Here is a 13673-nt window from a genome sequence, read left to right as displayed (position 1 = left end):
TGCGCAGGCTGCCTCTCGCCACTGTGGCCACCTGGGTGCCTCAGGCTTGGCGCTCGCTGCCAGACGATATGGTGGTGCGGGCATTCAAGAAATGTTGCATTAGGAACTCGTTCGGCGGTACCGAGGACGACATGCTGTGGGACGCAGCCAGCACGAAGCAGTCTTCGGACGAGAGCTCAGACAGCTCGGGCGAATGAGGAGGCAAGGAGTCTGGTGGCACCAGTGAAGAAAACGAAGTTTTGTGCCTCATAATTTTTATGTTGACTTTTTTGCTTCAAGGTAAGGGGGTTGACCTATATTCCGCCTTGACCTATATTCCGCGTTATACGGTAGCTCTTGACATCGTCGAAGCTTGGTCACAAAATTTCACTGATGCCTGTGTTTAATTTTTTTTTTGTCTTTTTTAGCTTTAGACGCTCCGTTTTCAGTAAAGGTAACCTCTTTGTCATTAGAGTATGGTAAACTACTGATACATGCCAGCTTTGGTTTGTCCTCGGTGCCTCTTTAGAAGGCATGCAGTGTGCTGACCTGGTCGTGTGCATTTCTCCCGTCTCGCAGGAGAGCAATGATGGGCCCATCCTCTGGGTGCGGCCCGGTGAGCAGCTGGTGCCCACGGCTGAGCTGACTCGATCCCCCAGCAAGCGTGGCAGCGTGTCCGGAACAAGGCGCAGTGAGCTGCGCAAGCTGCAGTACCTGCCCCGTGCTTCAGAGCCACGCGAGATGCTCTTCGAGGACCGCACTAAGTGTCACGCGGACCATGTGGGCCAGGGCTTTGACCGGCTCACCACGGCTGCTGTCGGTGTCCTCAAGGCGGTCCATTGCGGCACTGGGTGCGTGAATGCTTCCTTTTCCTGTTTTCCGGCAGCATATTATCCCTGCCCGATTCTTAAGGCATATGTCATGAATGCGTCCCTCATAGTCAGAGTCTTTTGGGACATTAAACACCCATAAACCAGCTTTTCCGCACATGCACTGGGATGAAAAGAGTGCAGCGCTTCTGCGGAAAGTCTGCCCTGTCAAATGGTTGTTCTACTGTTCCCCATGTCGCTGATCGATCACAGGAGCACAACGTCGGCAGTTTGTGTAGATGAGATTATCTTTTTTTTTTTCCTCTCCCCTTGTGAAGCTCAAGCATTCAATGCTTACATGTGCGGCACTCTGCACATAGAGGTTAGGAAAATGCAACCAAGCCGTTAGGTTTCGCAACAAAGCCTTAGTGTCTGCTCTAGGCACGATGACATCGCGCCGGACAAAGCAAACTTCTGCATTTCACCAGCACATGACTGTCATTTCGCTGCATTCGACGCACTCAGACCACGCCGGTGCAGATACAGGTTCAATCCCAACTGCGGTGGCCTTGTTTCAATAGAGGCACCCGTGTGCTGTGTGATGTCAGCGCATGTTAAAGAACTTCAGGTGGTCTAAATTAATCCAGAGCTCTGCACTGCGGCATCTCTCATAGCTCACGTGTCACTTTGAGATTTTTAACTGCACAGTTTACAGAACATATTTTCTATTTTATGCATGCTACGTGCCATGCTGGAATTGGCGCTGTATAATACACAACCCCACACCTGGATTGGCCAGATGAACCGCTTCGGGTCGCGCTCTTACCATCACTCCTTCTCAGCTGAAAACTGCCCTTCTGTGCATGTGGCTTACAACTGCATTGCACCACCAACCAGATGTATGCAAACTTAAAAGCCACCCTTGGGTGCAACGAGAGCGTCAGAGTAGAAAAAGCACTGGCAAATCGCGATGGACTTTGAAGGCATGTGAGTTTCATCAAGAAGATGCATGACCATGTTCTGTAGATGTCGAACCCGGCATGACCAAATTTCAAGCCGCCGGTAATGACACGGCGGCCATGAGGAGTGCAAACAAACTCCTGCTTGCTGTAGGGGGAATTAGTCATGAAATGTCGACCACAGCTTTGTTGTGTGTTGTGGTAGCGACTGCAATGTGCTGCAAGCAGTTGAACATTTTGTGCTTGGCTTGCCTTTTTTGTTTCACTTTGATTTTTGATCATTTGAAAACCCAGTTAATTAGAACATTTTACGTGGTCCGATGTGCTTCGAATTTACGAGGTTCTACTGTAGTTTGATCTAGTACTATATGATAGTGTAATTTCGATGATTCATACCTGCAGGTTCTTATTAGTAATTTTTCCCACTGAGCTCAGACCTTGTTTGTTACACGTTTGTTTTAATGGATGAAAACCCACAGTAGTTTATTCTAAATGTCACGTGCCCGATTTGAATTCTGCCTCAACTTCAGAACTCATGGCAAAAAAATATTTTCTCATTTAACTACCCTCCATGCAATAATGACAGCTAGTTAGGCCAGCCAGCCAAACCGCAGTGTATCAACTCCACAGACTGCGCTCATCACTTCCCTCTGCAGGTATTCACTTGTTCCGGTCATGGTGACAGCGCCACGTGGCCTCTTTCTGAAGCGGCGAGCTGGTGGTCAGTCTCCACGGTGCGGGCGACCGCAGTGTTTTGGAGCAGAAATTAGAGCATGTTTGTTATACCATGATGTGTGAATCAGGGAACATTCGAAAAAATATGGTTCCTGCTATTAAGAGGAAGTGATCAAAATGGTTTTTGGCAGGCAGGGCAGTGTGTTTCTCTGTCGATGCCACAAGCTGCATCATTGGTGCATTCTTGTTTAGAGTTCTGTTTGCCTCTCCCTTGTAGGGAACCACACTAATGTGGGCTAAATTTTGACCTGCCGCAGCCGTAGACAAAAGCACTGGAGTACTTAGAAAATTGGCTGATTTGAAAGATGTTGTTGACGTTTTGTGCCGAACGTTTGCAGGAAAAAAAGCTTTTTTGGTCAGTCTTGCCTTGGTGCAGTTTTTTGTTATGGTTATTGAGCTTCAATCAATTCAAATCGAGAATAAGAACATGGTGGTCTGGCCCCACTGTGACTGCGACATGGTAGTATTAATGGACCACATTTCACAATTGTATTTTTGTTTCTCGCATGTAGTATGTTAAATAGCTGAGTAACCATAAACCTTCCTTGAAAACTGGCATCAGTTCACATGACAATGAAAACACACATATATAGCTAATTTCGACTTCTCCGTCAAGTTTGTGTTACCAGTAGTATTGCCTCTTAAGGTAGAATCTCGATGGTACGAATCTCATGGGGTCGCAAAAAAATTAGTATCATCCTAATTTTCGTATCGTCCAAGCAAACAAAATTTGTATGCAGAAGCATGAAAAATGTATTCACACAGATTTGCTTATGGCTGACGGGATTTATTCACTGCTGTGCAGCCACAGCTCACTACTCGCGGTGAGTGTAGCGCGACTGGCCATTGCGGTGTTGGCAATGTGCAGGTCGCGCACTATGCACCGTGCTATTAGCGATTGCGGCATTGGTGGTATACGGCAGCGGTCAGGGCTTGAAGGTGTGGTCGTGGATCACGCAGTCATATCATCCGTAGTGATGTGGGAGAGAGTTTGGAACATCCAAAATTCGGCACATTTTACACAATGCACTGCAGCCAGGGAATTTTACGAATTCCTATCATAGCGAAATTCTTATCAACCATGTCATATCACCAAGATCCTACTGTATTGCCACGCACAGTATATGTGACCAACATGCACTGCAGACAAACTAGTGGCCACATGTCGTATAACACCAGTTGCACATTAATAAAATTCATTGCTGCATGAAAACGCGCAAAAAAAGGAAAGCTCAGATCAACAATTATTCACACTTTATTGCGTGCTGAGTTTCGGTGCATGTGTCAATGTTGAAGTTTTTGTGGCACTTGCATGCTGATATCGATCAAAATTGTTTCGAGCCTATAGTGCATCCAAAATCAAGTGCAGGGTCTTTAAAAATTTCTGATAATGGCTGACTGCTGCTTATCTAGATGCTAAATGTGTCTTGAAAGGTGCCACAGCTTCATGAAATCACTTTGCTTGTGAAGACACACTTCAGTAGCAGCGTTATCACTGCCTCATCTGAGTGCTCGATGCTCAATCTGATGAGTGACACCATTTCACTTTGCTCGTATTTATGGCATAGGCGCACACTTCGTACGCTATATGCTGCTTTGTCTGTGTGAACTTTGGATAAGGTTACTCACGCCAAAATGGTGTCCATAGAACCGTACTGCAGTCGTGCCCCCTTGCAGCGAAATTTGTGCTACAAAGAAGTTCTTCTCATTCCTTGCCAGGAAACCGTACAACACAATTTCCCCCAGAAGGTTTCTTTTTTTTTTGAAGCGGGGCTCTAAATTCAGTAAAGTTTTTGCAATGTAAGAAGTGAACAAAGCCGCCAGTTTGCCTGCAGGACCCGAGAGATTCGTTGGTGACATCTGCCAGGGAGGCTGCAGTGCCGTGCAATTCTGTGGAAAAATAATGACAGAAGCTGCCACATCTGACAGATGTATAGAAATTTTATTCTTTACCTATCTAGTCCAATCTCGCTATTCAGGGTTTATATCATGGCAACGAAGTTTCCACTTCAAAATTTGACTTTTGTTGTGCAGGATTTGACTGTGCTGCACAAGTTTTTTCCGGGGATGCACAAACTTTCACCTGTTGTGGAACAAACCTGTGTGATCTTATGCTCAGTGTAAGCAAGTGTGACTCTAGACGTCATATGGCATGTTGATACTAACATGCCTAGTATTTGGCAGCGGCATGCATTTGAATGTCATTACAATGTAATTTTAGCTTCGCTGCAATGGCCTCTGTGTAACCATTGTTTCAGGGGCTCTGAGTTTGCCTCTGTTACATCCATTACTCTGTGGTAGATTGTCCCGGCATAGTGAGGTATAGCTGTGCTTCACTCTGAGCCTGATGGAAACAGATTGGAATGTGAACTTGCCTATGCGTGTGGTGCCGCAGGGGAGACACCAATCGGATTACCAAGGATGTGGTGGCATTCCATGCTGGAGACTTCCACCAGCTGGTGGAGAAGCTGCAGTTAGACCTACATGAGCCGCCTGTTTCGCAGGTGAGAGAGGCCGTTATTCTCTGTTGATGTTGATACATCATTTCTGCAGCATCGAGCTACGTGGCCTGACAAGGAAAGACATATGAGCCAGGGTCTTCTTTGTCGTGCGAGTGAAAGAGATCTGTGTTTCAGAACTTGTGGCCCGAGCTTTGGAAGGCCATGGGCTGTCATACTATCTGTATAGCCTCTTTAGCTGGTTGTGCACGTTAGGACTAGTAAGACAGCATGAGATGAAGCCAACCATGGGCAGTAAAGACAGGATGGGTGCTGCCTTGTCCTGTCAGTACCCATCGCATCTTTCTGTCGCTTTCTGTAGTTTGTTTCTGTTCAAGGCTGCCAGTAAGCTAAATAGCATGCTGCTGATGTCTGGTACTAGAACTGGTAGTTGGCATGTACGTAGGATCCTTCATTTTCGGGTTTTATTTCTTCCAGAATTCGGGGGAGGTAAAAAATCTGGCTATATTTTTTTGGTTCAAATTCGGTAACGAATCTGGTTATTCAGCAAAAATTTTCATAATTTGTGTTTATTGGGTCCTTTTTTGGTAGCTAAAGGTGGTTTACTCCAAGCGCTCGTGTATGTGTGGGACACAGAATGCCCTATTTTTGGCTCTAGGTAGGAGTGGAGCAGGGCTTTCAGCGGCAATGAAAAGGCTGCCTTATACTGTCTACTTCAGTAGCCGTGTTTCAAAGTGGCCTTGCAACGTCCGGGGGATTTGACATTCCTTGTTATACTAGCCACATGGGCTGTGACTTGGCCATAATGTTTTGAATTCTCATTATACAGCATGGCACATAGAGTGCAGTTACATTTTAGGCCTAATGCTTCTTATCATATATTAAGGTGCAAGCCTTTAATGCCTCATCGTTGTAAGCAGGAGTTGTCGACAGAAATGTCAAGCTTTTTAATTGGTCAAAATGGTCATGATGTCACAGTGCGCGAATTTCAGACGGGGCCAATTATACTTTGGCTAGTAACCATGCAACCAATTAAAGGGATGGTGTAGTGATGCTCCAAGCAGAATAAATAAATAAATAATAAAACCGAATAGGAAATCGGTCTAGTTGGGAAATCGAACCAGGGTCTCCGGAGTGCGAGATGTGCACGCTAAAGTGCAAGATATGCACGCTAAAGTGCGAGATATGCACGCTAACCACTCCGCCATGCCAGCTCGATGGTTTGGATGCACAAAGGCGCATTTAGTGAATAGGGTGTCTTCGTTCACTCCCATCTTCCTCCCTTCCCTTACCAGAGGTTCAAGTGTCCACTGAGATATGCCAGACAGATACATTTCCTTTCCTCAAAAACCAATTTACCGACGAGCAAGGCGTAGAGCCGAACGGCTGATGGCGTTCTGTGCACTCCCTGGCAGCGTTGCAAGACGCTGAAGCTTATCTTAACCACACATCAGTGACACAAGCAGCAACACCGCGCTTAAGGCTTGCGCCTCACCACACTTTAGTTCAACAAAGTGCCCCCTGAATTTTTTCTAAATCTTGCATCTGCTGCGATCATGCGACTGAATGCTCTCTCCTTGATGTCACTGCAGTGTGTCCAGTGGGTGGAAGATGCCAAGCTGAATCAGCTGCGCAGGGAAGGGATCCGGTATGCCCGCATCTCGCTGTGCGACAACGACATCTACTTTCTGCCCCGGAACATTGTCCACCAGTTCCGAACAGTGACAGCCGTAGCCAGCGTGGCTTGGCATGTGCGCCTGCGCCAGTACTATCCGCAGGAGAGCACCACGCCTCCTCCGTCTGTGGCTCAAAGTCCCGAAGCTGCGACAGTGAGGAAGGAAGTCAAGGTGGAGGATTCCAAGCCTCGCAAACGGGAGGGTGATTCCAAGACTCCCAAAGAACCTTCCAGTAAGAAGATCAAGCTGGAACCAGTCAAACCGTCTGCGCCCTTGGGGGAGAGGAAGCCAGAGGAAGCGGCAGTGGCTCAGCTGCCGTCGTCATCAACACCGAAGAAGCACAGTGGTGACAAGCACAAGGTTTCCAAAGAGAAGAAAGAAAAGAGTAAAGACCTCGACACAAAACCGTCTTCAGAATCAAAAGCACAGCACACACTGAAAGTTAACTCTGCAGCGGGTCATACACCCAAGCAGCAGCTTCCAAAGCCTTCTGTGTTGAAGGAGCAACAGGAAGTCAAAGCTGAAGTAAACTTGCCCGACAAGCCAACGGCCTCATCTGTGAAACTGGATGTGCCCATCAAAGTGGAGCCCTCGGAGAATGGCATTGCTGCTGTTGCTGCTGGTAGCTGCGTTCCATTGGTTGCAACAATCGCTGTTGCGCCTACTTCCGATGTACCAGTGATCTCAGTGGCCTCACCTGTGCGGACGGTTGAAGGGTCAAGTGCCGTTGTGTCTTCCCTGACCACTTCAGTGACATTGTCATCCGAGCTGTCATTGCCCAAGACTGGCAGTTCATCGACTTCTGCGCTGCTCCCTTCTGCGAAGAATGCCGCTGCAGTACATATTGTGGCTTCAGTTTCAAAGAGCAGTTCTACAGTTCCTACAGACATTCTCCTTAACTCGAAGAGCAATTGCATTGTGCCCACTGAAGTTGCATGCAAGATCAATTCATCAACAACAGTAGCTAGTACTAGCTCAAAGAGCAGTTCTGTAGCGACTTCAGTCTCTAGTTTGAAAAGCTCTTCTGCTTTGACAACCACGGTTTCTTCGAGAAACAGTTCTTTGCCATCAACTGCAGTTGCATCTTCGAAGAGCACTATTGCTGCCAGTACAGCTCCTTCGAAGAGTGTGTCTACACCCAGCAGTGCCACTTCTTCAAGGACAAGTTCCACAGCAGCCAGTACTGTTTCTTCAAAGAATAGCATCGCAGTAAGTGGCGCAGTCAGTTCAAGGAGTAGTTCTGCATCGACGATGCCTCCGAAAAGCAGCTGTGCATCAACATCTAAAGGCAGTTTGAATGCTAGCGGTCCTGTTGCCACAAGTACAAGCGGTGCAGGTGGAACCATGGCTCCATCCTCTCGGAGCGATGCAACTACTCTATCCTCATCTCCCAGAACTACATGTATAACGACCTCATCAAACCCCCATATCGGCAAGAGCAACTCATCAACCATGACATCATCTTCAAAGAGCAGTTTCTCATCTGCAGCAGGAGCTGTTCTTCAGAGTCCGAAGAGTAGCCGTGCTGCTACTCCTCCATCATCCAAAGGCAGTGTGATCACCTCTGCATCTGCGTTCTCCACGGCCGTTAAGGGCGGCTACACATCTGCTTCTCTTTTACATTCAACATCCAAGGTCAGTTCTAATCCAGCCACTGCCACCCAGCATGCAGGACACAAGAGCAGTTCTGCTGCCGCTTCTTCATTTTCCAGAATTGGTTCCACTGTTTCCACCGTCATTCACTCTACCCCAAAAAGTAGTTCGACAGTCATGTCATCCATAGCCGTGTCACCTCTTGAGATCCTGCTCCCCATCACAACAGCTTCCGTAGTCTCAAAGGCGTCGCCAACCACCTTTTCGACACCTCCTGCTAGCAGGGCCATGCCTGCATCCCCATCCATTCGGCCGGGACCGCATTTGTCGACAATGTCGAGTGCACCAAGGCCAGTGACAGTAGCATCATCCTCCCTGCCTCTATCAAGGCCGTCATCCTCTTTGGTGAACAGATCTGCATTGTCATCATCTCATCGGTCCACCACGCCACCTCTTCCTAGGCATATTCTACCAGCCTCAGTTCCAGGACCAATGGCACGAACGAGTCTAACATCACCAATGACTATGCCACAACACTTGAGGACAGTTCCACCATCGGTGTCTGTGGCATCACCGACCGCTCCCATGGCACGGGGCGGCTTCGAAGACTTTGCAAGGCACCTGGGGCCCTCGTCAAACCCCATGTTCAGAGATATTCCCAAGCCACCAGCCTCCCTGTTGAGCCCTTCCCTGCCCCACATTGCAGCTCCCATCATGGTTCCCTCGACCATGGCTCCGGTGACTCCCCAGCTGTTGGCCCCTGCAGTCGTGCCGCACCCTTCTCTTGTGGGGCCGTTTGGGGAAGTCCCAGCTGCCACCTACCTGCCGTCCATGGCGCATCCGCCACCACACTATGACCCGGCAGCGATGGGATACCTGGCCATGCCCAGTGGCGCCCCCGCTGCTGCACCCAGTGCCGCATTTTCTGTGGCGCCAAGCTTCTCTGTGCCACCGCAGATGGCCATGCCACCGTACTGCCAACAGGTGGCACCACCACCTCCACCACCGCCACCACCGGTGGTTGCCACGGCCACCGAGCCAGAGCAGGCCACATTTGACGAGTACGACGACCCGGGCACACCGCTCATGGACGAAGAGCCCCTGCATGAGTCGCCGACACCTCCCCCGTATGACTGCCACCAACCACTGAGACCCGACGACAGTTCTAAAGTGGTAAGAACATTAGACCTCCGGTGAGGCCCTTTCTGGGACAGTGGAACAGTGTGGTGGCGTTGACACTTGTGCCAGACACGCGTCTCGAGTGCATCTCATAGCATTGCTGAGCCTGTTGTAGCTGAGCCGAGTGCGGCTGTTTGCACCAGCAGTCCCAGATATGGGAGGAGGAGGACAAGAGCTGCTTCGCCTGTGGCGTCTCCTCTCTGGCTGCGTTTTCAGCGAACAATAAGGTGCGTGTGTTGACGGCAAGTCTTGTGCTGCTGTTTTGGGAACTGATGCAGCAAGAGGCTCTCGGGCTTCAAGCTGGAGTGAAGCTTCGCCACAGTCCCCATGCAACTGTTTGGGCCGACAGAAGACCCTCTGTGCATCTCGTGGGGAGGTGTTTGGGAACACTGTTGGAACGCCCCAAATTGTGTTTTTGCTTGTCATTTGTGTGGTGGTCATGCCTCTGCGTATCGCGTAAGGCTTGCTCCTGTATTTGTTTATATTTTGTTTGTTGTGTCTATTTTCCTTATTTTTTTTTTTACTCAATATCATATTAAGCCAGGTTGCAAGATCAAACAAGGTTTGGTCTCTTGCTTGAGTTGTGTCACAAAGTACTATTAGCAGCGCAAGATCCCTGCCCATTTCTTTTTTTTTTTTAATCTGGTCCCGGTAGTATGCATGTTGTTCTACACTGTTTGGAAGCACTTTGCGGCACTGCTTAAGTTGAATGCATTTTCAGATCGTCCTGGCAATTGAGCATTTCTTCGAAACAGCTGTTGTGGAAGGATTGGGTGCATGCGGTGTGAGGGGGGCTGTTGTTATGAATGTGGGGGGAAAAAATCGCTTGGTTTTGCTTCCATTTTAACTTATTTAATGTGTATGTTGTTTGTGTTTCGGCATGGCTCGTCTAGAAGCTTTTGTTCATTTCTGCATCCTGTATCTTGTGTGATTTGTCTGGAAATCTGGTCAGCCTTACCTCCTCTTTTGCCTTTATAAATGAACTTTGGCATGGCGGTCCTTTGAAGAACTGCATAAGGCTTTCTCGACTGCATTGCATTATGCATGTTTTATTTATTCGAAATTGTGAATGCCATTATTTTGATGCCAAAGTGTACCACCTATGTGCCGAAAACGGCAGGGCACAGCATGTGAAATTTTATGTTTAGTTCCTTTCTCAGAGAGGAGGAGCTAAAAGCAGTGAAAACAGCTTGATAGAGTCCTTACCCTGTTAACATGGAAGTGTTGAACTCAAAAGCACCGTTAGTGCTTGGTACATTGGGAAATTGTGTCATGTAACTTGCAGTAGTCAAGCTGTGCAGAGGAGATAAAGGAGCTGTACGAAGGTCAGTGCTTCACAGTCTGTTTGAACAAAAATTTTGCACATCACTCTAACAGCTCGGCACTGATGTTCTGTTTTTCACTTAATTTAGCATTTACAGTGCACACATTAGATGCAGGTGTTGCTAGTGGTGGTGAGGGTATGTTTTGGGACAAACCTGTTTCTGATCAGAGAGCGATGGTATTGCAATTCCTCAGTGATCAATCATGATGCGATTCCCCAATGATCTCCAAAACATTTAAAGAGTAATTGGCATCATGTAAGCTTTCACTTATCTATTGCTTTATTTGATGAGCTCATAATTACACTAGATACAGATCCTTAACATTTATGAATATAGGTACATTATAAAATACCCATAATTCTGTTGCTGCATCTTACTTGCTAACTTATCATTCCAGGACTATAATTCTTGATGGCTGTAAATGTTAAGCGCACATTTTCAGAGCTTGCCAAAGACAGTGCTTAGAGACGAGGAGTTCTTAGCGGAAAACTGATGACGCCTTTGACGCCTTTCTGGAGGGGGGGGGGGGGGGGGGAAGAGATTCACATGTGTGTCACTTTGTGCATTGTTGAAGTATTGAGTTGTGTGTGCAGTTTGACCCATTGCCATGTCTTTTTTTTTTTGCGGACCAGCGAGAGCTCAGAGGCGCCACACATATGTACCGCACATGTGTACGTACGTATGAAGGGAGGAGGAAAAGGTGGGAGGGAGTCATTTCCCAATGTACATAGGCTATGGGCATGTAGGGTGGCCTGGACCTGACAAGCGCACACTTTGGAGCACTGGGCATGTGAACCTGGCTAGCAGTCTTGGGCAACAAAGGTGGCCCTGAAGCAGTGTGGGCGTAAAAAGAGTAGCTCATGCTGCTGACATGGGGACTGAAGTTCCACGAGCTACGCTCTGGCTTTGAGGGGGCGCTTAGCAAGAGTGACTGCGTCCATGTTACCATCTGCCATGAGAGAGACGCCACCATCTGGCACAAAGCGGGTATGATTTGTTACTGCTTGTAGCTTCCTAGCCCGTTGTGCCTTAGGCAGTGCGGGCTGGGCAACATTATTTTCATTTCTTTTCATCTGCCCAAATTAATTTATGCTTGCAGCCTCCTGCAACTAACGCACAAACATGGTCTAATGTGTCAGCCCAGGGCTCGTGCTTGCATTGTTAACTGAATCACGCTACCACTTTCGTGCGCTGTCAAAGACAGCCACTAAATTCTATTCATATAGTCCTCCTGGTGTTTATTTTTCCTACCTCTGTTCTTCTCTTCTTGTTCTTTCACTTTTATCCCTTTCTTTTTCCTTTCCGGTGAAACGTGCTGGTGATGAGCTGGGGCGAATTAGTTTGGGCAAGTAGCACACGGGAACGTGTGCTTATCCGGTGCCATGTCTCCAAGCTTTTCATTGCTTCTGGCAGCATTGAAGGTCTTCAGAATCTGTGCAGTATCTGATTGCCTAATTTGTGTTTCTTGTGGCATCGCTTAACCTTTATGCAGTGAAAATTTGTGTGTTGAAATACCGGTGCCTCCATAGGAAAAGATGCCCACACATCGTGTAGTGCTTTGTAAAGAGGTGTGTGGTGCTAATTGCACTTGAGGAATGTCATTTCTTTTCACACGTCTGCACTGCTGCCCTTTTTTGTTGTCAATTCTCTCACTTGTGTTGTGTATAATTAACATTTATGGTGTGTAATGGTGTTTTGTCACATCAGCATGTGTGTTTGGGTGAGACTTTCAGGGCAGTAAATAGACTTTTAGCATAGTGCATACTGCACACCGTCAGTGTGCATGCGTGGTCGCCATATGACACCGGATGCCTGGCAGCTTTCTATCTGCGGGCACATCTGCCGCATTGGGACTCGTGCGCGGTAGCAGTGGCGATGGTACGCACTGTGCTAAAACTGCCAAATATACAACTCTCAGTGTATTGTGAACCCACAAGGTCCAATTCAGGCCACCCTGCGTGCACAGAGGTGTAATGCTGTACATAGTTGTAGAATACAACACACAACGCATATTCCGTGTAATGGTCTCCCTCCCATACTGTCTAGTGGGTGTGCATTAGATTACATGAAGTGGTGTCTGTTATTTTAGTCCCTGGCGTAGCTGGGAAGCCGCTGTTTGATGAACACACAATTTGTGTATGTCTAAGTTATCTCCTGCATCATCTTGTTTGTCGGCGGTGGTTCTTTTGTGTTTGTTCCCTGTATCATATGGATGCACTGTAGATACACCCTTTTTTCACTGCAACCACAAACACACACACACACATTTTGGGGACAGGCTGGTGACCAATAAAACACTGCTGCTTTACCACCATTGGGACTTGTGGACCTCATAATTCGTCTCTCGTCGCTCATCACTATACGGTGGAGAGTTGTAAGCTGCCTTTGGGAAGTTGTAAACCACATTTGTTTGGGACTAAGTAGTGCTAAATGCTGTTCATTATAACACATTTTACTACACTAGCTAAAATGTAACTCATGTAACGCAGTGCTCATGTATTTTGCACTTGCTGCATGTTGACTATGCAGCGCTGTTGGCTGCAGCAGTTCAAAATTATGCGCCTGTTAAAAAAAACATCCCCATGAACCTACTAAAGCCAAAAGAGTGCATTGTAGGATGTATTGTATGCTTGGATGGCCCAGTCCTAACCTGGCCCTGATTTCAGGAACTAACATTCAGCAGCTTAAACAGTTTACTTCATTGCACTGTTCTGCTACACTTTTCCAATTTGAAAGCCACTTTAATTCAGCCAGTATAGACAACCCTGGCGTGCTGAGTATTGGCGTTGCGTGGTTCTGCTGTGCATAGCAACATTTACGCACCAGTTTATCTGTAGATAGCGCTGTCAGGAAAGCGGTGTGATATAAGAGGGTGTGTTATATTACATAATGAGCACTTTTCACGGCACCTCTGTTCGCCTTCAGCATTGCATTCAAAGCATGGGCGTTCACTGCCTGG

At 47.6% G+C, this 13673-nt stretch overlaps 1 protein-coding gene across 1 annotated transcript in view; it reads left to right on the top strand.

Annotated features, from left to right (window-relative positions):
- The window catches only part of LOC149358298 (uncharacterized), a 36128-nt gene extending 23100 nt beyond the window's left edge, over positions 1-13028 (top strand). The window contains exons 6-8 of the mRNA XM_089570335.1: positions 559-830; positions 4878-4986; positions 6534-13028. Of these exons, the coding sequence (XP_089426461.1) occupies positions 559-830; positions 4878-4986; positions 6534-9407 (3255 nt within the window). The 3' untranslated portion in view covers positions 9408-13028. The remainder of the gene's footprint in view (positions 1-558; positions 831-4877; positions 4987-6533) is intronic.
- Positions 13029-13673: the final 645 nt, after the last annotated feature.

Source organism: Amblyomma mixtum, chromosome 2, assembly GCF_055824585.1.
Source record: "Amblyomma mixtum isolate Tamu chromosome 2, ASM5582458v1, whole genome shotgun sequence".
NCBI lineage: Eukaryota > Metazoa > Arthropoda > Arachnida > Ixodida > Ixodidae > Amblyomma > Amblyomma mixtum.
This window is presented reverse-complemented; position numbering and strand designations above follow the sequence as displayed.